Consider the following 25,856-nt stretch of genomic DNA (forward strand, 5'->3'; position numbering starts at 1 on the left):
GGGGTTGTGCTGCCTGCAGCCGCCTCGACAGAGGAGGAAAGTGGAGGCATTGTGACGTTCAACAGAGGCAGGTGGGAGAAATTAAGCAGCATTTAGAAGGTGGAAAATTTAGGCGAAGCAGCAAGAACATTTTCCACGGAGATCTGAGGAAACGTATCCCCGAGGAGGTGACGGTAGTGACTCAATTAGGATGCACTGCTGGGGTAATCCAGTGGGGACGATTTATCTCTTCTGTTGCAATTTATCTGTTTCTGTAAAATTTAAAGTTTGGGGCCATTCCCATAGCAACTGTAGCTCAGCAGCCTGGCACACATTTTAAGGCATAAATTTTTCAGGGTCAGAGTAATTTGAGAGCGCCCAGCTGGACCCTGGGACCAGAGGAAATGGTGCCGTAGGGACAGTCACTTGTAATTTCCTGCCCCTTCTGACTACAGTTAAATCTTTGCCTCAGAAATCTCTGCTTTGATGTTTTGTGTTCTTAAGCTAGCAAGATCATTTCTGGTTTTTTACTTCACCCGCTTTATTGAGACATTGGAAATTTGAAAAAAATGACTGAAGAGACAGTCTCCACCATTCCAAGTCAGCAGCTCTGACTGGAGTCCCTTGCCTCGTCCGTCCCCTGTCCCCAGCCAGTCAGCCACTTGTCCCTTGAGTGGTGCCAGGAGCTCCCTGTGCTCACCCCGCTCTCGGACAGAAGCCCCTGCCGGCAGCCTCTGATCCCCACTACTCTTCACAGAGCAGGTCTTTGGTACATGCAGTCTTTCTGGGCAGTCACTGAGGGAATGAAAATCTCCCCAGTCCAGGAGTGGAGAGGGGTGATCTGGCCCATGTACCTGCTGCATCCCCAGTTCTGCCTGGGATTCCCGCCCGGTGGAACTGGACGGAGCAAGCGCCAGGTAAACACTGAGGATCACGCAACCTCCCAAATGAAGAGCCCCGCTGCTGGGGCCTCTTGCTCAGGGCACCTCTCCGGTGGCCTGTTTTCTGACTGGACAGGGCCACGCTGTTGTCTGTCTGCCTCCAGAGTGAAGGAGGTGCGCACAGCCCCCGGAGCATGTGCCGCAAGTAGGCGGCCTGCTAAGCTGCTGGAGGCTCCATCAGCCTTGGCCCTCACGCTGCATCTTGCCCTGTCCACTGGCTTTTGCCACTTAGCTGTCGAAAGCAAGGAAATGGGAAGAGTCTGTGTTTGCCCCATGACGCCTTTAAATTTCCTAATGTGTCCCTCATTTGAACCTCACAAAACCACAAAAAAAATTGGCAGGGCAGAGGGGCGAGGTCCCCACTTCACAAATGAGGAGCAGAAGAGACTGAACCAAGTGTGGCCTTTTGGAGTCCCCATCTGGGCTTTGTTGCCTCTTTCCTCCCTCAGCCTGTGTCTGGCATGAAGCCTGCTTGGTCAGTCACACCTTTAGAGACCCCGATCTGGCTCTCTTCTGCCAGCAACAGATGAAACAGAACCTGGCTTTCCAGGGCCTTGACCACCGTGCTGCCATCCCCTACACAGCTGTCACACACCCCTGCTCCACCCACCAGGTTATTTCCCTTCCAGTTTCTATTTGCCGTTCTAATGCTGTTCAAGAAATGATAGCCGCCCTAGCCATTCAGCTTTGGTACCTCGGGAAAGGTAACAAAAGCAGCTCTAAATCTTGGCCAGTTGTTTTGAAGCCTGCCCAGCAGGAGTCCCACAGCAGAACTCACCACCGCAAGGAGAGATTAATGAAAGCCACTTACCTTCTCCAGAGGGAAGCCCTCAGGATTCATAGGTAACTGGGAAGTTCTCAGAGAGCAGGTGCTGGGCATCCGGAGCAGCCACCAGGTGGCAGAGATCGGGGGAGACAGCCCAGTGAGGATGCTGCAGGGGGTCACCGCTCTCCTCCAGGCCGGCCCTCCTCCCCTGCTCAGGGCTGCATGTCTCTGGAATGAATGGCAGACTGTGTAGCCACAGAATTATCTCCAGTCTCATGAGTATCTTTTGAAAAAATTATGCAAATAGGTATAACCAGCATTCCACCAAGGAACTGAGTTCTGGAGCGGGGGTCTCCCTTGGCCCTGCCCTTTGGGACACACACTCCACATCACTCTGCAGGTGGACCTGGTGGTGCACCCGTCCATGGACCAGAACGACCCTCTCGTAAGAAGTGCCATCGAGCAGGTTCGTTTCCGGATCTCCAACTCAAGCACAGCAAACAGGCAAGTGATAGTGCTCTCTACGCATCTTGGTGGCGTCCCCTGGGGCTGGGTTTGACCTGAGGCAGGTCTGCAAATGCCCTTTATTTATACTTGTATGAGGTAAGAAAACCCACTGATATGGGGTTTGTGGTCCATGAGCCCCTCGTCTAAACAGGGATCAATTTCTGGTGTCTGATTAAAAACAGTCTTACCGGGCCTCCCCGGTGGCACACTGGTTGAGCGCTGGGTTGCGAAGCTGCCCACGGCCTCTGCGGTGCCGGTTCGATCCCTGGCTGCTCCCCGGCCACCAGAGGAGGGTCCCACATGGCGCGCAGACTTCTCCTGCCGCCCGCTGCTCCCCTCAGCAGTGTACTTCTGTCCTTCTGCCTGCTCTGCTACCCGCCCTGGCTCTGGTGAATTCTCTCACCCTCCCGCGCTTCTGACTGTACCCAGTGCATGTATAAACAAAACAAGCAAACAAATAAATAAATAAAGCATGCCTCTATAAAAAAAAAAGAGAGAGAAGTACTGTTTTAAAAAAAAACAAAACAGTCTTACCATTCTTGGTCCTACTCTAATTCTGGCTGGAGGACTCCACGCCATGGGCCCTGCAGTATGTGATACTTGCTGTCTCCCAGCGGTTCAGAGTGATTCTAGTTGCCTCTCTGAGGTCTTCTCTAATTTTGTTTATAACCACCCAATGGGCCAAGAGAAATTTCAGAAGTGGGAGCAGGTTCTTAGCTGAGTTTAAACCCGAAGTGGCACCTGGCCTGACAGAGGCCGGATCTGACTTACAGGTGTGTGGGCCTGGCTGCGTGCGGGCCACATAGACACTACTCAGGTGCCATTTAATTTCACATCAAGTTCCTAGTTTCTGCCATTTATGAAAGTATCAGGGGACCCAGAATCTCGGGCTCCTGTCGCCTTGGGGGGCAGCAGCATTGGGAGTGGCACAGGATGAGGGAAAGATCACTCAAAGTCCATGGAGAGCAATGAGAAACCTGGAGGGACTACACAGGGAAGTAATGTGCAGCCCCATCCAAGGGCGGTATTTATTAGAATCAAGCACAAAGGTGGGGCAAGCACAAGGGAATATATGTGAATGGTATCTGGGATGTAAGCTGTGGTGGAGTGACCAGGGGCTGCTGCCTGGGGAGGCTCCATTGCTCCTGCTAGTCAAAACACATTATCTCTATTCTTACCTAAATTTCTGCTAATCTTTTCAAGCAAGGTATTCTAGCCGGTCTTGCTAAGCTGGCCATAATATCTGCTTGCTGTTTTCGGCAGATACTGATTTCCCAGTATGTTCCTCATACCAGGACTTTTGTCCATGGTGAGAGAACTGCCTGACTGTATGCCTTGCCTTCCAGCAAGAACTCTGTGGACCAAGACAATAGCCCCGAGAATAAGAGGGCCGGGTATCCCACAGTCTCTCTTTCTTAAAAGGTAGAGCTGTCATAAGTGGGGGTGTGATTTCCAGGTCACCACAGTCCCCACCATTCCCAAATGTCTAGTGACCTGATACATTTTATTCATTTGCGTCATCCACCTGCAGTTGGGTTGGAAGCCAGGGCTTGCTGACTTTATCTGAGTCATGAGGACAGAACCTGCCCTTTCTCTCAGCCCTTGATTTTGATCTTGGATTTGAACTACAGAATTAAAGTGTCCCAGCCACCAGTGCCTCAAGGAGAGGTCGAAGAAGAAAGTCAAGGGAAAGAGGACCCAGCTGGATCGGGAGACTCTCCGACGGATGCGTCCTCTAAACCCGAACCTCCACGGGTGAAAAAGACTGATGAGAAGATGGGCATAACCCAGCTTAAAAATTATAACCCTGTAGTAGGTAAAAGCAACTTCTTGTCAGTTTTGTCTTCCCTTTGTCGCGTGTACACGATGTTACAGTTTCCAGGTATTCTACCTTCAAGCTCTGGGCTGTAAGTAGAGAATCAAGTCCTAAGTGCCTGTTGGGTAATGTGGGGCTGGTCATGTGACTTTCACCAGCATCAGTGTCCCTCCCTGCCAAATGGGAATGATACAGCCTCTCCAAAGCTATTCAGAGAACCAGAGGAAATTATGCTACCTTGTCAGGAGTTACTCACCAAGATTAACTCCTCCTGCTCATTATCCCTGGAACGTTCTATAAAACTCAGAAAATCTCTTCTTCTGACCCCCAAACCTTTTGGTCAGACAGTCATGGACGTGGTTGAGAAGTCATGAAAGGTTAGCAGAGGCAGGTCTCCTCCCTGCCCCTCCCCTACTAGGTTGAACTGAGTTGAAACTTGTGCTGGGCAAGGGCAGTGGCCATGGCTTTAGAATCAGGTGCTCGCTTCGTCTCCTGGCCACAGGTGTGCGTGCTGGTAAAGCAGGGCCAGGGCAACTTACCAGGGCATAGACCTCTGTCCAGCAGGAAATGTCCTGGTAGGGGACACAGCAGCCCTGGGAATTCCAAGTACCCGAGGTCATTTGTGTGACTTCCTGTTCTAGGGACTCCAGCCTCACATTTGTGGTCTTTACCCTCAAGCATTCACAGTTAGAAAGTGCAGACTGAAGGAAAAACAACGAGTGTTGAGCATGTACCGCTGGGCGCACGTGCCTGCGTAGATGAGGCAGTGGCACGTCCTCTGGTGGGGGAGGCGTGGCAGTGCAGGAGGGGCCTTTGGGCGCTTGCCCTGGCTTCCCTGTCCTCGCTGGGAAAGCCCAGGAGCACCTTGCTTATGTCCATAAAGAAATAAGCTGCTTAAGAGAAACCGGCTTTTAGACTATCTTGTCTAGTCCCATCAAGCAGGAGCCTTTAGGTGGAGCCTGTGGGCCTCCACCCTCCTGTCTTCGGTATACTCTGGCTCACCTTCTGTGCTCTCTTTCCTTGTTCTACCCTGTCACCTGGCCTCCTGGCCCTTCCTCGAACATGCCAGCCACACACTCATCTCAGGCACCTTGGCTTGCCAGGGGAGGCACGCCGGCATGCGTCACATGGCTGCCTCTGACTTGCAGATTCTCTCAGGACTTCACGCAAGGTCTCTCTGTACAATCACGGCTTCCCTCCCCCGTCCTTTACTTTCTGTATCAGCTCTTTCCACGTGATATATTATTTTAGGTATTTTGTTATTTTCTTCCCTTTCCCTCTAGAAACTGAGTTCCAAGAGGGTGAGAATATTTACTGTTTCAAAAAAAAAAAAGGGCTATTTACTGTCTCCCTGGTACATGGGACATAGTGCAGTCATTGGTTCTTGAGTGAATTGGATCAAATGGAATCTGGGGTTTTTCAAGCACTGATCTCTCCCATTCTTGCCTTAGTTCCTGGACTTGGGCGTTCTCTAGGGTTTCTGCCCAAAATGCCTCGCCTGCGGACAATTCACATGTTTCTGTGGTACCTGATCTATGGGCATCCTGCCAGCCACCTGGTAGAAAAGCCGGTCCTCAGAGAGAGAAGACTGGCAAGGCAGGAACCAGGCCGTACGGGAGCTCAGAACTCCAGAAATGACTCGGAGCCCTCCGATGGTCCACCCAGGGAGGGCCGGGACACAGGCGTCTGGGAGACTGAAGTGGAACTCGCCACAGAGACAGGTGAGATGCCTGCGGCAGGCAGGCCGCAGTGGGACCTAGAGGGATCGTGGTGGGCCTTCTCATCTCAACTGGCTGCAGCCCCACATGGCCCTGATCAAAATAAAGTCTTAATCCAAACTTCCTAAGCTCTGGGCTTATTATCCGGCAGTAGGATTTTTGCCCAAGTCTTTGGTGAGAGGGACCTACTGGGAGTGGGCGTCGCCTTCCTGCCCGGGGACCCTGACTGTGGACTGACTCTGGTTTTCTCCTAGTGTATGTGGACGAAGTCTCGTGGACACGTTACATCCCTCCCATCCCCATCCACCGGGACTTTGGTTTCGGCTGGGCCCTGGTCAGTGACCTTCTCCTCTGCCTGCCCCTCTCCATCTTCGTCCAAATCGTGCAAGTCAGCTACAAGGTACTCGTAGCTCCAGGGCCATTGTAGGGCCTCAGGGCTTGACCCCTGGCGCCAGGCTGGAGGGCCCCATTCACTAGGGCACGGAAAAATACTTTAAGTCTTGCAGTTGCCCAGGTGGATGGATGGATGGATGAATGGTTAGTGGAAGATTCTGGCAAGATTTTTTTTTTCTAGGTAGGTGAGTCAATAGACAGACAGGCAGATAGCTAATTGATAGACGGATGATCAGTTAGTCAATAACAAAACATATGAAAGACTTGTTCTAGGTGGATCAATCAGAAGGTAAGACAGGCTGGATGGATGGATGGATGGATGGATGGATGGATGGATGGATGGATGGCAGGCATGCCAGAGGGGCGGTAAGGTTGGGTGAATGGAGGCGTGGGTGGTTTCTTGGTCAGTCGGTTGGTGGGTCAAGGGGAATACTTCAAAGACTTAAGTAGATCAGTCAACAGACAGAAAGACAATTGTTGTGTAACAATAGATGTTCTTGAAATGTGGTAAATATAGAAAAAGGAGAAAGTTAAAATTATCCATACCTTCATTGCTGGTGTTTTTGGTAGATTTTCTGCGTTTTTTCCTATGCCACATATTTGTGTATGTGTGAGATCTCCCTATTAAGAGAAAGTTGACTCAACACTATACTACATTTACCTTTATTATCTGTTTTTTTTTTTGTATTTTGCAATTTGAGTTTTAGCTAGATATTAAGTAAATTTATAGTATTCCTTCTTGTATATATATCCAAATTTATTTAACCCATACTCTATTTTTAGACATTTAAATTCCAATTTCTTGGTATTATAAATGGCATATTGATAAAAACATTTAGGCGGACTTATTTTGGGGCAGCTCCAAATTTTTCTTTTAAATATTTATGTATACGAGAACTGGGGTACAGGCCAGAGGTGCAGGGGGTGAGAGGATTTACCAGAGACAGAGTGGGGAGCAGAACAGGCAGATTGACTGAAAACCACTGCTGAGGGGAGCAGCGGATGAGACAGGAAAGGTCTGCTGCGCTGTGTGGGTTAGCTTCTTGGTCAGGGGACCGAACTCGTGCTGCAGGGGCTACCGATAGCTTCATAGTGCTGAGACTTAAGCCTTTGTGCCACCACGAAGGCTCACCAGAATTTTTTCCTTGGGGTAAAGATAGAAGTCGAATCGCTGGTTTCCAAGGGAATAAGCATTCTTTATCTTTTTGCAAAATACATAAATATATCCTTATATTCTGTGCACACATTTCAGCAATTTGTATGCCCACCAGCAGGGTATGAGGACACCTGTTTATTGCACCCAGCAGTGTGGCCAGTGAGCTGGAAGGGAGGGTGACTGAAGGCAGAGATGGGGGGCGAAGGGGAGGAGAGCAAGAGGAGGGGCAGTTACTGGGCAGCCGATGGGCACATTCAGAGAGGCTACAGCCCAGAAAGTAGGGGTGAGCATTTTTCAAAATTTTTGCAATTTACTCCAGTCATGAGGGTAAGTAGAACTTGAACTTCCCCTCTCAGGTGGACAACCTCGAGGAGTACCTGGACGACCCTCTGAAGAAGCACACACTGATCCGATTTCTCCCCAAGCCCATCCGGCAGCAGCTTCTGTACAAGAGGTGAGCCTACTGAAACTGCTGCGGTATGGCGAGGGCCCAGCACCCCCCTTCAAGTTGGGTTTCTGAATGATTGTTCACCAGAAAGATACAGGTTCAGCCTTCCAGATTGTAAAAACTCAAGGTTTCCATGAGCTCAGCCCCCTGTAAGTATGCTACATCAAGCACAGGCTAGTGAAGTATGGGCTAGCATGTTTCATTACTTGATTTCAAGGTTCTTCTCAAGTAAAATCTGCTGCTGCTGCGCAAGCACTAGAGCCCTGTTTTCCTTTGTCACTTTCCAAACTCTAGCCCCGATGTAGGTCAGAGTGTTGCCCTGGGTGGATGCTGGGAAGGCTGGTTCTGGGCTCCGTACAGTGCAGGCCCGAGGCTGCCACTCCAGCTGCAGACCCCCGGAGCCCGTCAAGAGTGTGACGTGACCATGCTCCCCTGTTTTCTAGACGCTACATTTTCTCGGTAGTGGAGAACCTCCAGAGGCTGTGCTACATGGGGCTGCTCCAGTTTGGTCCCACGGAAAAGTATCAGGATAAAGATCAGGTAATGCCTTTCACACTCTCCTGAAGAGGGTCTGGTAGGTGAGCACACGTTCCAGTCAGCTGACTGCATGCTCCTCTTGAGGGACTGCCCTCCCCTCCCATGTCTCTCTCGTAGGTCTTTATTTTCTTGAAGAAGAACGCGGTCATCGTGGACACCACCACCTGCGACCCGCACTACAACCTCGCGCATAGTAGCCGGCCCTTCGAGAGGCGTCCCTATGTCCTGAACTCCATGCAGGATGTGGAGAGCTATTGGTTGGATCTGCAGTGTGTCTGCCTCAACACCCCCTTAGGTACCGTCTGTCTTTGCTCAGTTTTCCCTGCTCTCTATGCGTAGCTGGAGGAGACCAGACAGAAGTCACTTGGTCTGGTGGTTTTCAGGCTGCTCTTGGGCCGAGCATGGCCTTGGAGCTCCCTTAGAAGGCAGAGTAGTAGGTAGCTCTTGAGTGCTCCCAGCGCGGCACCCCATTTAGCATAAGTAGCTCCATTTTGTCTTTATCATTTTTCACTTAGTGTTTATTGAGTGCCTTGTGTCACTCCTTGAGCTGACCATGCAGCAGTGAGAACACCAGCCCTGCCTGCCGGGGACTGCCATGCTCATGGAAAAGACACACACACGTGCACACACACACATATGCACCCCTAGAGTGTGATAGGCTCGAGTGATGAGTCGAGGGCATTTTAACAGGGTGGTCAGGAGTAGCCTTTGTGAGGGAGGAGACCTGTGAGCTGCGTTTTAAAGGCTGGAACCAGGCCAGCCTGGGGAAGAGCATTCCAGGCCAGGGAAACAGCAGGACAGCATCCTTTCCCCCTGCCCCTGGGAGCTGGGAAACAGAAGAGGCAGCTGGTGGGGAGAAGGTGGCAGCTGAGATGGAGAAGTAGGGCAGAGCCAGCCTCTGGGGGCCTTGCAGGATAGTACAGCGTGTGGGTTACTCTGAGTGGGAGGGAGCCGCTGGATGGATGTACAAGGAGAAGTGATCTCAAGTTTTCAAAACTTGCCCAGGTGGCTATGTAGAGTATGGACCAAGGCACAAGAGTAGGAGCAGGGAGGACAGTTAGGGGCTGTGACGTGTCTCCAAGGGAGATGTGCACTGGTGCGACGAAGGGAGAGGACAGCTTGGGGTATATTGGAAGAAGACCTGACCAGCCTTGCCAGTGGACTGGATGAATGGCAGGGCCTTTAGATAAGGGCTCTGCTTGTGTTATTCTCCTCCCTCTGGAAGGTCTCCTGGCAGCCTTGCTCACCTCCCAATAGCCACTCCGATTTCAAGCATCACCTCTTAGAGGAAGCCTTCTGAGCAGCCATTGCTGGCATTCTCTGAAGTCCTTGAGCACAGGATACTTGACTTCCATCTATAGGGAGTCTCAAAATGGCCGGTACACAGTTGACCTCCCATAAATGTTTATTGAATGAATGGAGGGCTTGTGGAAGTCTGTAGAATCTCCAGTCTGCCTCTCTTTCCCCTGAGGCAGTTTCCATTTGGTCTTTCCTTACCCCTTCTGATAGGAGAAATAGGATGCTACATTTATTTTGCAACTGGGAGAGGAATCTTGTTGCATTCTCCTTTCCCAGGACTGAAAGAGCAGTATTACATCTAGACTTTTACAAAGCAGGAGCCATATATTTATTTGACAGAATTGTGTTTATAACCTTTAATGAGTCCAGACAAATTTGGGAGCAGTGTGTTTTATAGAATCCTCTTGCCTTCGGCAGTAAGCTACACTTCTACCATTTCAGATTTTTAAGTTCCCTAATAGTCCTTCATTTTATATCTAAATAAAAACTTGTGAACCAGTATTTTATTTGCACCAGAGTTTTTCAGGCTTGACAATTGGAGAATTTTCATTTTTTAGTGTTTATGAGCAGAATGTGGGCGCCTTGTGGAGAATCAGGCACTCATTCAACAAACATTTGCGGTGGTTCTGCCTAAAGACTAAGGGGAAGGTACCATATAATAAGGCATGAGCAGCCTTTAAAGGTGGGGTTTAAATGTGTAAAGCTGGGATTCCCTAAATGTGAGTCTGCCCAAGAATCACCTGAGTAGCCCGTTAAAATGTGGATTACTGGGCCCAGTCCTGAGATTTGGATTGGGCAGGTGGGGGAGGTCCTAAATCTGCTAGTCTAACAAGCAGCTTGATGTGCACATGAACAGCACATGAAGTTTTCTAGGTTCAACTGTCCCTCTAAATGTCTGGCTCTAGGTCTTTGTACTCTCTTAGTTTCTTCATTTCTAAACTGGGCGCACCACCACTGCCGTTTGGAGCCCACATGACGCTTGAGTAAGCTGTCTCATGTGAAGCTCCGGCTGGAAGGCCCAGAGCTAGTCTCTCTCCCCGTGGCTCCTCACTCTCACCCATGCCACACCTAACCAGCCTAGCTCTTAGTAGGGCTGCTTAGGAGGGGGTCTGCAAATTCCCATAACCTTCCTTTCCCTTAGTCAAGCAGTGGTTTTTGTTCTATAATATGTTCTCTTGTAAGAAAGTAATTTTCCTTATTGTGGAATCACTGATTGTAGTTCTCAACCACATTAGTCTACCTGTTGGGCACTCGGGAAACATCTGGCTGCTCCGAGAGACCAGAAGGCCCAGGGAAACTGATGCGGTCTCAGACTGTCTGTCTAGATTCCTGCCGACCCTGTGCCTGCCACCACCAGCACTTGGGGTACCCCTTCTCACTTATGCTTCCTCTGTGCTGGCTCCTGGAACTTCCCTGGCCTCCCGCAGAAAGGAAGCCAAGGGTCCTTATAAGGACCTGCAAATTGGTCCCTGGGTCCTTTATTCACAGACACCCTGAGCCTTTTGGGCCCCCTGGTTGCCTGTTTGTACCCCCTAGAGCTGAGCCTGTGCATAGACCCTTTGCTTAGACTCACCCACTAGGGCTATAGGTCTCCCCCTTCCACTCCCTCTGACAGGTATTTTGTACAAAGAGGTTCTGCCAGTTTCAGGCCCTTTCATCTGGTTGGGCATCCTGTTCCCAGAAATTTCTCTCACCCCTCAGCAGCTCATTGGTTGCCAGAGCCGCAGCCAGAGATCCAGCAGCATGGCGTGTTTGGTTTTGCAGGTGTGATTCGCTGCCCGCGGGTCAGGAAGGACAGCAGCGGGGATCAGGGCAGCGACGAGGAGGGCAATCTGCAGAAGGAGCAGGAGAGCGCCGTGGACAAGCACAACCTGGAGCGCAAGTGTGCCCTGTTGGAGTACACCACGTGCGTGCCTGTCCCTGCACATGTGGCCCCAGGCCCCGCTCCTCCACGCCGGGCTTCTGGGTCAGGCTGGGTAGACCCAAATCTGGTGCAGAAGCTGCAAATTGGTGGCTCTGGGCCAAATATTGGCCCAGCCACACTTATTTAGGCCACATGTTGTTTAAAAAAATCAGTTGCCAACATTCAAAAATTGAGAATTTACATTAAAATCTGGGGTTATGACAAATTCCTCACTTCTGCCTGTCAGGTGTTGTTCTGAGTAGGTAAAAGTTAACAAAAACACCTTGGTCACTCGTGGCTCTCTTTCAGTTCCCGAGTGACGCTCACTCCATTTATTTCCCATCTCGCCAGGGGCAGCCGAGAGGTGGTGGATGAAGGCTTGATCCCCGGAGACGGCCTGGGCGCTGCTGGGCTTGACTCCAGCTTCTATGGCCATCTAAAGCGCAACTGGATCTGGACCAGCTATATCATCAAGGCCAGAAAGGTGGGCTTTTGGGGTGCGGGCATCCATTGTGGATCATAGTTTGGGGGCCAGGGGCACTTTTCCCATTCCAGGCTCATGGTCTCTGAGTTAGTAAAGCCAGAATTGACCAGAGATACAGTGTTTACTTCCATTGGTATTGAAACTACACCAGACCCCTAAAGTATCTTTCTGGATGACTATTTTTCATTAGATCCTTACTTGTTCTGTAACATGGGCAGCTATTTTAAATGGGGAACAGAAAGCTTGAGAGACAAGTGTCATACAAGAGGGGAGAGTGTATGTGTCAGAAAGTGGCGACAAGGGGACACCCCAGCTTTGTGGCAGGCCCCCCACAGCTGTCTTTGCTACTAAGTCGGGCACGCACACTCACTGCACTGATGCTCTGGCCCCGGGGACTCATGGGCACGCCTGCCATACTCCAGTGTGTGCTTGTGTTTCAGGAGAGCACTGCTTCAGAGAACGGGCTCACAGTGAGGCTCCAGACGTTTCTGTCTAAGCATCCATTGCCACTTGGTACTGGAGGTATGTGTGCTAAGACTTCAGCCCCAAACAGCCCTGGTTTCAGTGAGAGCCAGAGACCACCACACCATCTCATTTGGCTCTGGCCTTTGCGGAGCTCATCTCAAAAGGCTGATCTGTGGTCATTTCTAGGCAACGGCAGGTTGAATATCTGGGGAGAAGCTGGAGCAGGAGCCGAGCTCTGTGCTGACAGGGCGGAGCAGCTTAACTTGGAGCAAGAGCCCTTGCTGGACAGAAACCTCAGAGTGAGAGGCGGCAAGAACCAGAAGCGAAAACGTCTGAAGAAGGACCCTGCAAAGAAGAACAAGAGAAAGAAAAAAGGTTTCACTTGCTCGTTTGCGTTTGCTAGGCCTTGTCTGGGTCCGGTCCGGCTTGAAGGGGTGCAGTGACCACAACAGCTGTGCCTGAGCTCCTTAGACTTGGGGTTTGTGTCCCTCAACCCGAGGTGTCACCGTGGCCTGAGTGCTTTTTTATTTTCCCAGTCTAGCTGTTAGGCTGAGAGATCCTTGAACGTCCTGTGTGCCTTCTGCTTTCTCTGTCCTATGGTTTCTACATTAGAACCCTCTTAGTCCAGGTGCTAACTGCATCTCAACCGACAAAACCTTAGCAAAGGGCCTGAGCAAACTTCTCATCACAAGCAGCCAAAATCCTATTATCCTGTTGGTTTACCTTTTAAGTTTTTGCACTTATGCTAATGAAACTCAAGTTCAGTTTTGTTGTATTTTAAAGTAGAGGGAAGGAGGGAGTCATCTCATCCTGCCAAATCTCTCCAGACCTTGTGCACCCCTCAAGTGTGAGGCCTCTAGGTTGCCGTTTGGACTCTGTCTGGGCAGTATGGGCAGCAGAGGAGGGCAGGAGGGCAGTAAGGAAACTGGCCACCTATTTTTTAATCACTTGAGTGCCCTTTGTGTCTTAATAATAACCTGAGAGCTGCTGCTTTTCCACAGGAGAGCAGAATGCTTGCACAGAAACCAGTTTTTTGTAGTTTGCTTGGCTGATGTTTGGAACAAACAGCCTCCCTTTTGTTGGAATGGCTGTGCGGGTTGCCTGTCGGGATCTGTAGGAGCTGTGTGGCTCACGAACACGAGATTTGTGCTAGGTGAAGTGGGTGGTTTCACTTTGAATCTAAATTTTCTTGCCCCACGTCTGCCTTAATTGGAAGAAACTCACTAAACAGTCCTTTGGAATCTACAGTGGCATGTGGTGCCTGACTCGTGAAACTGCCACCAGTGTCTTCCGCAGGGGGAGGAAAACCTGGTGCTCAGCATCTCAGGGTTGGAATCCAGAGCCTGCTGCTAATGAGGCTGTGTGACTTCGGGCAAGTTGTCATATGGCACTGCGTTTCAGATGTCCTCAACTGCAGAAAGGGGGAGTAATTGTGTCCTTCTGATAGGGATGTTGCAAAGTATTGCTTAAACCACAAGCTAATTTGTGACTAGCACTGGGTATTTATATCCAGTCTCATTCTCTCCAGACAGCCCTGTGGGATGGGCCTTGTCCCCCCAATGCAGCGTTTGCACTGTCTGCATGCTCACAGCACAGGAGCATGAGCACTAGGGCCCGCCATGCAGCACACAGCTTGACATGCTTCCTAAGCCATGCCAGTGCCGTCAAAGGGCGCAGTGCCCCAGTGGGAAGCACTGGAGGTTGGCAGATATCTAATAAGAGGCTACATTCAGGCCACCCAGCCTGTCGCTATGAAATTCTGCCAAAGAGAAATGATGAAAGGGGGTAAAAAAATGTCTGCCAGGAAGGGCCTAGTCTCTTGTGGTTCATCTGTGCGGCCTCCCGCGCACTGAGATTCTGATTCTAGCGCCCTGGGTCAGATCTTGCTCGCTGGGTGAGGACATCCCCCTCAGCAGAGTGACGGCTCCCAACCAGGTGTCAGAGGCCTCCTCTCTCCTCCCCGTGTTCTCAGAAGAGCTCCCAGAAGAGAAGAACAAGAGGCTGCGCTACCACGACGAGGCTGACCAGAGTGCTCTACAGAGGATGACGCGGCTGCGCGTCACCTGGTCCATGCAGGAAGACGGGCTGCTCATGCTCTGCCGGATCGCCAGCAACGTCCTCAACACCAAGGTGGGCCCACTGCCCCACCCTGCCCAGCCTGGCCAGCTGACATGCTGCCTCCAGGCAGGAGCTCTCTTTCCTGCCTCCCCCACACGGGACAGCTGGCCGGGGCCACTCATCTTCCTGCCTGGCCGCTGGGAGGAGCGTTTCCCCCAGTCCAGCAAACTTGCCCTGCGCCTCGGCTTGCACTTTTCTTTCCAGCCTTAGGCGACCATGTGCGGTCTTTCCGGTTGCAGGCAGCATGGCTCAGAGCCGTTCTCTCTCTCTCTCACCATGAGTCCAGCCCTTTCCTGCTCCCCTCTACCTGTCCTCATCTGCCTGAAAAACTCCTATGTGTCTTCCAGAAACTGCTTATCATCCCTGGCAAGGCTTCATTGATCCTGCCAAATGGAAGTAATTACTGTCCCCTTCCTGGCCCTTGGAGATCTGCTTTACACACAGCTTCTGTTGCTTCTGGCACCTCTTAGCCCACTGGAGTGGCTGCTCCTTGGGCAAAGAGTCTTCGTTTGTATTCACAGCTGCAGCCCCTAGCACAGCGCCTACTGCACAGCGATCACTCAGTGGGTGTGCAGTGGGGACAGTGGCCTCAGGCTCTTCCCTTTCTCATGGGTCACTCCTCTGCCTTCCTCGCCACAGTTCCCCACACTCTCGTGGTGTCCTCCAGCCTGGTCTCTGAATCCCCAACCATTGGGAGGGACCTGCTTGCTCTCGTAAATGCTTCATTCTTCTAATGTCACTGCCTCTAAGGAGGCCACACAGCCCGAGCCAGAGTTCTTCTCCCCATGTTCCACAGAGCACCCTTACTGACCCCTGGTCTGGCTGAGTGCACCCCGTTGTGCTGTCCTGATCTCCCCAGTTTGCAGCCAGGCATGGGGAGAGCCTCCAGATGGACACATTTCTGATGGAGTGTGTTCAGACGCCACCCAGGGGAATGGGCTCTGTCCTCAGCAGAAGGCCCTTCCAGGTACCTCCAGATGGAGCAGGGCAGGCAGCTTCCTAGGAGTCAGGTTTGTAGCCTGCTCACAGCCTGCACATTGAGCAGAGCTGCAGTTGGAGCCCTGTTCCCAGCATGCTCTCTGTCTGCAGGCTCATTAGATCCCTTTTCTTGACCTTTTCCCCTGATACTCACCCTTAGTTCCCCTCTAAATTCCAACCCAGTCCTTTCTGTGAAGAAGAACCTTGAGGCGGCATCATGCTGCCCCGGTTGCTCTTCCTGCCTTTGCAATGGTTTTTCATCGAATGAGAGGTAGGAGGAGCCGGGGAGTTCTGCCTGGGCCAGTGAGTCTTCCCCACTTACTGACTCGAACTTGCACGTGCTCTCTGGCACCTCCTCCTGGGGCTATGAGGAAATAACCTTGTCATCAAGCCTCTTCCTTAGCTCAGCTCTGCCTTCCTGGGTGCTTTGGCTGAGATAGGCCCCTTGAGCCTGTGAATGTAGTGCATTCTAGTTCCACTCAGGTAACACACGAGCAGAGTTCTCACTGCTCCTGAGCATCCAGAATGAGTAATCAGGCCTTTGTAGCCATTAACTAGCCACTGTGCTGTCCTCAGAACCTCCACTAACTCATGCGCTTCCAGACACACGAGCGTCTCTATTACTTGCCTAAAGATAGTCTTTCCCACTGGACAGTGAAGGCGTCTAATTCTTCTCTGCTCAACCCTCACTCTTGTGAGGCACAAAGTCAATGCCCAGTAAATGTGACTGAGTAAAGGTGACAATTTTGCGTGTCCACTGAGAAGCGAGGCTCCCCAGAACACATCTCCCCACTTTGTGTTAATGATCCATACGTGGGCTCTGAGATACTGACTTTCCATCTTGATTCTGTGTCTGGTCCAGGTGAAGGGCCCGTTTGTCCCCTGGCAGGTCGTGCGGGACATACTGCACGCCACCTTTGAGGAGTCTTTGGACAAAACATCTCATTCAGTTGGACGAAGAGCTCGCTACATAGTCAAAAATCCACAAGCCTATCTGAACTATAAGTAAGCCTTATTTGAACTTTCTTAACTCCAGGACAAGGTGATTCCAATGTTCAGACCCATCCGCTTGCATCCCCCAACTGGCCACAGTGACAGTGATTGGCAGTGAATTGAGATCTGGAGCTTGGGCCCTTGCCTGATGCTTTGCTTCTTGTCCCACAGCAGCCTGGGGCAGTGCAGTGTGAGGGGCTGCAGGGTGGGCAGGCCTGGGTCTCCTTCTTGTAGAAGTTGGAAACTACGGGACCTGGGTCAGGGTGTTTATTCTCTCAGAGGCTGTTTCCTCGCGGTGAGCAGGACGATGGTGGCAGTAAGAGCCACATCTGTCCTACCTGCCCAGCCCTTGGCATATGTATGACCTCAGGGGCCCTCACTTCACTGACCTCTCCCTTGCAAGCCCTTTATGGTCAAAGTGGCCAGCACCTGGGAGCCCAGCAAATGCTGACTGCTTTCCCTTCACTTCCTGTTGGGCAAGTCAGGCTCTCCTTACATCCTGGAGATAGGAAGATTTGTGGAGTGGACAGTTAGTGCTGTGGGACGTTTGAGCTCTTAGTAACAAACTTGTCGCATGTATTTACACATCCAGTGCGCTTTCACATAGGTCATCCAATTTGGTCCTGGCCAGGTCCCAGTGAGAGGCAGGTGGGAATTACTGCTCTCAGTTCACACATGGAGGAGAGAAGCTCAGAGAAGCCAAGGTGTGAAGTGTGAGCAGTGAGGCCCAACTCTGACTGACCTCAAATCCTTCATGTTTGAAAGCTGTAGTCACTTGACAGGTACATGAGTAAGTCATACTTCCAGCTGCTTAGTTCAGTCCAGAAACATTAGGGCAGAAATGGTGGTTCTGAGCTTAGAGGTGATGGCAGTCCTGGGTTCACTCTTGTCCTTTCTCTGCAGGGTTTGCCTAGTTGAGGTGTACCAGGACAAGGCTCTGATTGGAGATTTCATGAACCGGAAGTGTGACTATGAAGACCCAAAGGTGGGCTCCCACAATGCCATTGGCCTAGGCCTGCCCTGCTGTGGCCTCTAGTCTCACGCTGCCTCTGCTGGCCAGGCAGACGTGGGCTTTTTTCCCGCTCACTTGGGAAATCAACTTATCATTTCTTTGACTTTGTATCTCAATTGATCTGACCCCAGCATCCATTCTTAAAGGCGGTTAGAATTTGACATGCCACTTTGCAGTCCTGCATGCATGGGCCTTTTTTGTTAAGAAAGTAGGGCAGCCCTTCGGCAATTGCAAACAGCTAGACTTTGCGGGAGCCTTGCGGGTAGGGTGCGAGTTTCTCTCTGAGCGTTCTGAGGGGGTGGGGTGGATGGGGACTAGTGGGGAAGGAGGCTGCTTGTTGGCTCTCTTCATACTCTGCTCGTTGTAGGGGCGCATGGGGGACAATCACAATGACCCAAGGCCCGCTGGGGCCTCTGCAGCACACGTTTGGGTCTTCCATCCAGGACTTGGGAGACAGTGCTGGCAGTGCAGGTGTGGGGCCGTCGGCATCCTCTGACGCCAGGTCCACCACCTCCCTGCATGTGACAATGAGCATCTGTCACCTTCCCAGTGGACTCGCTAGGCTGGGGAGGCAGGAAGGCGAGCACTGGGCGGTTCCTGGTCAGTGTTTCTGGGAGGTCCCTGGCGGAGGAGTTTCTTACAGAATTTTCCTTCATGTGTCTCAATGAAACCTCCCTTCAGGGAGAGGAAGGACTTAACATCTCCTTCTCTATGTTGAAAGGTTTGCGCCAACGAGTTTAAAGAATTTGTGGAGAAGCTTAAAGAAAAATTCACTTCGGCCCTGAAGAATCCTAACCTTGAAATCCCAGACACACTCCAGGAGCTGTTTGCCAGGTGAGGTTCTTCTGGGAAGGTCTGTGTGATCCTCCTGGGGCAGGAGACCGTCACCAGCCAGGATACCACGGTGTCTCCCTGGTCAGCAGTTGCACTTGGCCTGCTGTCTCTCCTGACTCAGGACCCCTCAACTTGTCTCATGGGGAACTTGAATTTCTTCCTATGAAGAAAGGCTGTTCACCCCGAGCTCCTGTTTGTAGATTGTACAGGGCCTTTGCAGTGGAGATTTCACCCTTTCATTCATTCTGCACATCATGTGGGCCACTGATGCCAGGCCTTAGGAGCCATTGTAGTCATTTTCAGGGTAAATATCCTTTAACTAATTTGTGGGCTTTTGTTCTTGCAGTAAACTGCTCCCCAGAATTCCCAAATGGTGTGGTATATATTTAGTCTTAGAGATGTTCAAATGGCCTTTTGACCTGTCTATAATTTGTAATCCCATGTATTTTTAGTAAAGTTGTGGGGCAACTTTTAGTCATGAAAGAAGACAAAGATTTATTTAATTTTTCCAAAATATGTCTATTGAGATAAAGTAGGTTTACATGTTTGTATCTGCTCTAGGGATTGTAGGTTCAAAGCTCTACAAATGTGTACCTTCACCCCCTGCCCGGTATGAAGCAATCCCTGGTGCCCCCAGGAATCTGCCTCCAATGCTCCATCCGGCCTCTCCTCCCTACCCACACCCACCCCTGCCTCAGGTTACAGCAGATGTTAAGAGTCTAGAATTGGTTTGGTTTTGACTGTTGTGTTTCTCCTCAGTCCTCATGTGAAGCCAATGAAGGATTTTCAAAGGAGAGTTCATAAATCACCGAGAGTTAAGGAAAAGGTCCCTTGTAATAGCTGCATACAGACTTTAATAGCATTCTGGCAGCCAAAGCAAAAAAGAAAACTGTTCCAAATTCTTTTTTCTTTTGCTCAATATAGTTCACGTGTTTTCTAAAAGATACTTTTGTTGTTAATAAGTTTTAGGAAGAATTTACTCTTGCAAAGGTGATTTTATAATTTCATAGAAACAAAAAAAAGATCTTACAAATTAAGTGACAATTTTTTAAAAAAGCAAGTTATTTGCTTGGTGTGAACACAATAAAACAAGATTATAGGATGCTCAAACACCAGCTGAGGAAATACCTAGTGACTATCTTTCTGGGGATTTTCTTCTAGTTTTCTCTCCGGGGCTTGTTCTGGATCACAGTGAGCCCAAGTCTGCTGCTCCCGGCAGCCTGCGCTGGCTCCTGTCCGCTCACATCCCCCCAGGTCGCCTCAGGACAGTCACTGGGTGACCATTATTTTCCCAACCTCATTTCCATTTGACAGGCAGAACAGGGTATTTTCTTGTTTATAATTTACATGGACATGTTTGAACTTTAGTGAGTAGTATTTTAGCCAACAAATGGCCGTCCCTAGGCGCGTCGGCTCTGCTGGTGGAGCTCGGCCGCATCCCACTGACGTGCCCTGTCGTCTCTTATACAGGTACCGAGTGTTGGCGATTGGAGACGAAAAAGACCAAATCAGGAAAGAGGACGAACTTAACAGGCAAGTGCTGCATGCACGCACCCCTTCTGCTGCTTGCTTGGGCTGAGGACTGGCGGCGCCTAGTGTAGCCCACTGCCAGCTTGGGGCAGTAAAATTTTTCTCAGGGCACAGCCATCTCCCTTCTGTGTGTTGTCTGCGCTGCTTTCACGCTCTGCACAGAGAGGTAGAGGGTGCGACAGAGGCTGGCCAGCCCACGAAGACTAAAATGCTCACTGCAGGGCCTTTCACAGGAAGTTTGCTCACCCCTAACCAAATAACCAAACTTATCACTGACCTGGCCTTCAGAGACCTTGGGGAACCGGAACTGCCAAGCAAAATGGTTAGAAAGCTCAGCTTATGTTTTCCACCTTGGATAACTAATATTCAGTTTGATTTTTGTTCTGTAGTTCAGTGAGAAGCCTATTATCTTTGGGGGAAAAGCTGGTTTAGAATTGGATGGAAAGAAAACATAAGGACCAGCCACAGCTGCTAGTTGTCCTGTAAGCCTGTCATGGAATTGTTACAGGGGACCCTTACAGGGTTAAGGTCCACAGGATTAAAAGGTTATGTTACCTTTTACCCACTAGATGAAAACTTTTTTCCTATAAAAATTGACCAGTTAGGCTTAAAAAAACCATCATTTATTTTGTTTAGATTTATGACTAGTAACTGGCATTGATGTCACCATTGTGAGATTAAATTGTTTTAATGAGAATCGATCCTGTCCTCTGTGAACAGCGGTATCCCCTGGCCTGTGGTCTCATGTCGCTCTGCTCCCCTCTTTCAGCGTGGATGACATCTACTTCCTGGTGCTCCAGAACCTGATCCAGAGCACACTGGCCCTCTCGGACAGCCAGATGAAGTCCTGTCAGTCATTCCAGGTGGGTCGCTCTGCACTGGAGCCGGTGCTCCTCTCAGCTGCACCATCCACGCACCCAGTTTCCCCCGAGACTTCAGCCCTCACTTCTTTCATCTTTGAAGTGTGGGCACAGGACCCAGTGACCTCCAGAATCCTCCCCGTGCTGAAGTTTTACGCCTAAAGTTAAAGGGAGAAAATTAAGACAGAAGAGGAGATGAGATAGGACAGAGGAGCTGCGTGTTGAGCTCTCTGTGGCTTTCCATGTTGTAACCTGAACATGTGTGGATATTTTAGAGATGACTGAACGGGAAAGCTGCCTTTCAGTGGGCAGTGAGTCTTGTCTGTTTCTTGAGAACTTATCATGAGCAAATAGCATGAAAGAGGGAGACATAGCTCTTTCAACCCCATGTTGAATCTGGGAGGGTGGGATATTAGTCCTCTTAAAGTGTGGAAACCTGAGGTTCAGAAAAAAACCTGCCCAAGATTACTCAGCTGTTCCCCAGTTCTGTGTGGCCACCAGGCTCCCACCAGGAGCAGCTACGGGGCCTGCTCCCCAGGCTAGGGCTTCCCTTGTCTTTTTGTGGGCAGGAAATACTCCCAGTAGAATGTCTTGATACTTGTATTTAATCATCTTACCCTAGACCTCGACTCTCTGGCTTGCATTATTAAATCAGCCCAGTTTGGAAGGTAAGAGAAGAAATCAGAAAACAAAGGGCTGATACTATTTCTAATTCCACTGGTGAATTTAGACAACTGGTGTCCCAAATGTCGGGGTACCTTGGAGTCCGCTTGCAGCTTTTAGCACCTGGACCTAGGCTCAACCCCAGAGATTGCAGTCGCCTTGGGGAAACACTGGACACTGGTGCAGACCTGGGTGGGCGCTCCACGCGGCACTTGTTACTTGGTTCCAAGGGACATGAGGAAGGGTTGGGGTGGGGGAAGCTAGCTATGGAGAATAAGCAGCCAGGTTTGTCCACAGCTTAAGCAGAGCACCTCCAGGCTTAGTGGGAAGCGACATACATGGCTGCATGGGGCAGTATATTGGGGAAAGCATCAGGGAATATTGATTTAAACAATTTAATCACAATGGTGACATGAGACCTAGTGCGTGCTTGGTCTCAGCAGTCTCTGCCTTGACTCCCACTGTCTTTGTGCCCAGATAGGTGGTATGGGGCACAGAGCCTTCCCTCTGTCCACTTGTCTGGCCTTCACAGTTGTCTAAGGTGTGACATGATGGTTGAGAGTAAGGACTGTGGCTTCCTCCAGGCTCTCCCTTGGCCCCCTTGTGACCGCTCGTCCTCCCTAAGCCCCGTAGATGATTAGTTAGAGCTTCTGTGCAGCCACTTGTCAGCTTTCCCCTCCAGCCAGCAGGAGAGCTCTAACCACAGCTTGACTTACTCTGTCGCAGACGTTCTGCATCTACCGCGAGTACAAGGAGCAGATTCTTGTCAAGGCCTTCATGGAATACCAGAAAAGGAGCTTGGTCAACCGGCGCCGGGTCAACCACACGCTGGGCCCAAAGAAAAACCGGTCTTTGCCCTTCGTGCCCATGTCCTACCAGCTGTCCCAGACCTACTACAGGTAAGTGTGGGCTCTAGGCCCTCGGCCTGGCGGAGGAGGCCAAGATCCCAGACACTTGTAATATTGGGTTTAGGGACATTTACTAGTTCTCGCAGGTGGTTTGTTTCCATTTCTTCTATCAAATTGGGTAAAATGAGTTTCTAATTGAATAAGTGGTCCAGATCAAAGCGCACCCCCACACAGCACCCATCCCCAATCCTCACACTCAGAGCTGCCCCAAGCCAGTCTCACAGGCTCACACACATCCTTTCAAAGCCATCATGTAGTCTGCAGTCTGACTGGTGGTTTGGAATGGTGAGGACCCTCTTCCTGGGCCCCTCCTCAAAGGTGCACCGCTGCCGCTGGCAGCCGACATGGCTGGCATTTGCATCACCGGTCTCCTTAACCACATGCAGAGGAAGCCTGATAGAAAATTCCTGGCCCTTAACAGCCCTCTGCCTAGACTGGCTTCCCCTCTCCGTGCTGTCTCCTTGCCGGCCAGTCCTCAGATCTGCACTGAGGCTGAGATCTGCATACAACTGAATGAGGACTTTTGTTGCTTCTATTTATCTCTATGCCCATTAGTCCAGACACTCACTCTTTTCCTAGATGACCATCCTGAGTGACCCTCAGGCTCCTTTGCCTTCCTGGATGGTGACTGACATAGTCAAAAGAACCATGCCCTGGGAAGGAGAAGATAGGGTTCAAGTCTAACAAAGTCCATTTGACCGTGAGCCCCTTCCTTGAATACATCTGTGAACCCCTGGGCAGTGGCGAGCAGATCAGGAAGACCTTTGGGTTCCTCTCTTGTAGCCCATAGGCCCCTCTCTCTACTGATACGGGATCATGGAAGTGGCACAGTTGGAAAGAGGCTTCCTCCGCAGCCACCTTATGGAGGTGATATGGAACACACCCTTGTCCTCTCAGATCTACCTGGGCTCAGGGCTTGCCTCGTGTAGGGATTATTACTATAGAAAGTACCTTCAGCTTTCCCAGCCTGTGTTTAGTGAGTGCCTGCAAGGGTCAGGCATTGGGTTAGATGAAAAGACACAGACCCTCCTTAAAAGTGGCCAGGGAGTAGGGACACGCACCCAGAGATTGATGTACAACATTATCGTCTGAGATGAAAAAGAAGGCCTTTGGGAAGAAGCTGTGTGTTTAGCTTTGACCAGAATGTTTTGAAATGCTTGTAGCCCATGCAGCTGAAGGCTTTCCGTGTCCTGCCCCCAGCAAGGCCCTTACCTTCTTTCCGTCCGTAGGATTTTCACGTGGCGATTTCCAAGCACCGTCTGCACAGAATCGTTCCAGTTCTTTAATAGGATCTGGGCTGCCGACCATGTGGACCAGCCTGATAACTTTTCCTTCAAAGACCAGGAGAGTAACGACTCCACAAGTGGCATGGTGGCGTTTTCTCTGGATGACCCGGGAGGACACTGTGTGGCCGCCCTGACCCTTTTCTCACTGGGCTTTGTGTCTGTGGATGTCAAGATCCCCGAGCAGATAGTGGTGGTGGACAGCTCACTGGTGGAGAATGAGGTCATTAAGAGGTAAGAGCTGAGGTGCTGGTGGGCTCTGTGCCTAAGGCACAGGTGGGGCTGTGGTGCCATCTGGTCCTTATTCACACAGCAAACCTGGCAGTTTCTGTGCATTGTGTCAGCAGCATGAGGCACCTTGAGAGCACCCAGGTGGGGCCTCAGCTGTGGGAACTGGGCCCGGAGTTACAACTGGTTGCTGCCACTGCACACCGGAGCCATGGGAGAGGCTGATGTGGCTGTGCCAAAGGGAAGGCCCCGTACAGGGTGGCAAGGATGGGTCAGTGCAGAAGGTGGGATTGCCCTTGAGCTCAGAAGAGTTAAGTGGGATTTAGGGGAAAGAGGGGCAAAAAAGGGCAGAGACTAGGAAGGTTCCCAAGTAGAAGGAGCAGCCCTTGCAGAGACACAGGTGTGTGGACAGGTTGGGCACAGGGGGGCCTGGAGATGGGTGAGAGTGAGTAGCCAGAGGCAGTCAGGCTGGTATTCACAGCCAGGTACCAGAGGCGCAGACTGTTGCTGAGGGGGACCCAGAGGCTGCCGTGGGAGGGACAAGTATGCCCCAGAAGGGGTAGCCGGGGTAGCAGACAAGCTCGTATTCCTCATCTAGGTCTTTTTTCTTCTTCTAGTTTAGGGAAGGATGGGGGCTTGGAAGAGGAAGAGGATGAAGAGGAAGACTTGGATGAAGCCTCGGGGGGCAAGCGCCAGAACATTGAGGTGAAAGCTCCCCAGGCCTCCCACACTAACTACCTGCTGATGAGGGGCTACTGTGCCCCCGGCATCGTCAGCATCCGCAACCTCAACCCCAATGACAGCATCGTGGTGAACTCCTGCCAGGTGAAGTTCCAGCTGCGCCGCACCCCCTTGGCCACCCAGATCGGGCCTGCTGGTGAGTGCTGCCCCCTCCTGTCACCAGGCCCTTCTGCTCCCCTCCAGCCTTTCTTGGTGCCCACACCTCTCCAGGGTACATGTCCGTGACATGGTCAAGCATCAGCTGCTGACACTGTCTGTGGAAGATGAGCGCTTGGCTTGCCCCTTCTCTCTCATGTCCTTTAGCTCCACTTTCCACACTTCTCAGCTGTGTAGATTATCTTTGGGACTTGAGATTTCGTAGCACCGTGTTTCCCGCACCCTGGATTTTAGACAGTCTCTCTTCCTTCTGTTTAATAAGAATATTGGGCCCTGCCCTGCCCTGCCCTGCTCCCCTCCCTCCCAGCCCTTTCCTGCCTCAGTCTGACTCACCTCTGTTCTCACATGTGAGCTGGGCAGTGCTGCTGCAGCTTCACAAGCACACCAGTGCCCTTTCTGGAAGCTGGCCGGGCAGCAGCAGTGACTGCCTCAGGCCATGGTCTCAGAAACCACAGGGAAAGCGGGAAAGCTGGCCCTGTACCTCAGTGTCTGAGGAGCACTGGATGCATGGGTACCAGGTCGCCCGGCAGCCGCAGTTGAGGATCCCCCTCCGGAGCTCTGGGGTTCTCAGGCCACCCCTGTGCTCTTCAGTGCGAGGCTGCAGCAGCAGGATTCCACCGGCCCCAGGGAGTCCCATACGCCCGCCCCGAAGGCCAGTCACTGTTTGGGGAGCAGTGACTTGGTGCTGCAACATCTCCTGCCTCGGTATCGCTTGTGCTCTGGTGTGAGAAGGGGGCTTCTGTCAGGACTGACCCCTACCCTCTTCCTCACCTCTGCAGTCACTTCTCTGGAAGAGCTTATTGTGGGCAGCACCTGCCTCCCTGACACGTTCACCAGGCTGATAAATAGCCAAGACGCCTGCAGCCTGGAAGACTTTGTTTGCCAGCTGGAGTTGTCTGGCTACACACCTGATGACGTATCTGCTGCCCTGGAGATCCAGGGGACCATTGCGGACACAGGTTGCTTCGGGGTAGACAAGGTGGAGCTGAGCAGACGCTTCTCTGCCTTTGAGAAGACAGATGATGATCGCACCAGAACCTTCACAGACTACATACAGGTGAGCCCTGCGCACGGGTAGTGAAAGCAGCCAATACTAGTCTGTCAGGACAGGTGACTCTCATCAGGTGGGGGACGCCAGCC

At 51.2% G+C, this 25,856-nt stretch overlaps 1 protein-coding gene across 1 annotated transcript in view; it reads left to right on the forward strand.

Moving 5' to 3' along the window:
- GTF3C1 (general transcription factor IIIC subunit 1) overlaps positions 1-25,856 on the forward strand; it is a gene marked incomplete at its 5' end in the record, with an annotated part of 54,782 nt that overhangs the window by 26,226 nt on the left and 2,700 nt on the right. Inside the window, 21 exons of the mRNA XM_084251052.1 lie at positions 2,087-2,190; positions 3,825-4,009; positions 5,461-5,730; positions 5,982-6,127; positions 7,633-7,730; positions 8,168-8,264; positions 8,379-8,556; positions 11,325-11,466; positions 11,815-11,947; positions 12,388-12,469; positions 12,599-12,787; positions 14,385-14,542; positions 16,371-16,513; positions 17,405-17,486; positions 18,235-18,347; positions 19,818-19,880; positions 20,647-20,740; positions 22,127-22,299; positions 23,538-23,825; positions 24,437-24,696; positions 25,496-25,773. Of these exons, the coding sequence (XP_084107178.1) occupies positions 2,087-2,190; positions 3,825-4,009; positions 5,461-5,730; positions 5,982-6,127; positions 7,633-7,730; positions 8,168-8,264; positions 8,379-8,556; positions 11,325-11,466; positions 11,815-11,947; positions 12,388-12,469; positions 12,599-12,787; positions 14,385-14,542; positions 16,371-16,513; positions 17,405-17,486; positions 18,235-18,347; positions 19,818-19,880; positions 20,647-20,740; positions 22,127-22,299; positions 23,538-23,825; positions 24,437-24,696; positions 25,496-25,773 (3,276 nt within the window). The remainder of the gene's footprint in view (positions 1-2,086; positions 2,191-3,824; positions 4,010-5,460; positions 5,731-5,981; positions 6,128-7,632; positions 7,731-8,167; positions 8,265-8,378; positions 8,557-11,324; positions 11,467-11,814; positions 11,948-12,387; positions 12,470-12,598; positions 12,788-14,384; positions 14,543-16,370; positions 16,514-17,404; positions 17,487-18,234; positions 18,348-19,817; positions 19,881-20,646; positions 20,741-22,126; positions 22,300-23,537; positions 23,826-24,436; positions 24,697-25,495; positions 25,774-25,856) is intronic.

This window comes from Talpa europaea (genome assembly GCF_964194135.1).
Source record: "Talpa europaea genome assembly, chromosome: 12".
NCBI lineage: Eukaryota > Metazoa > Chordata > Mammalia > Eulipotyphla > Talpidae > Talpa > Talpa europaea.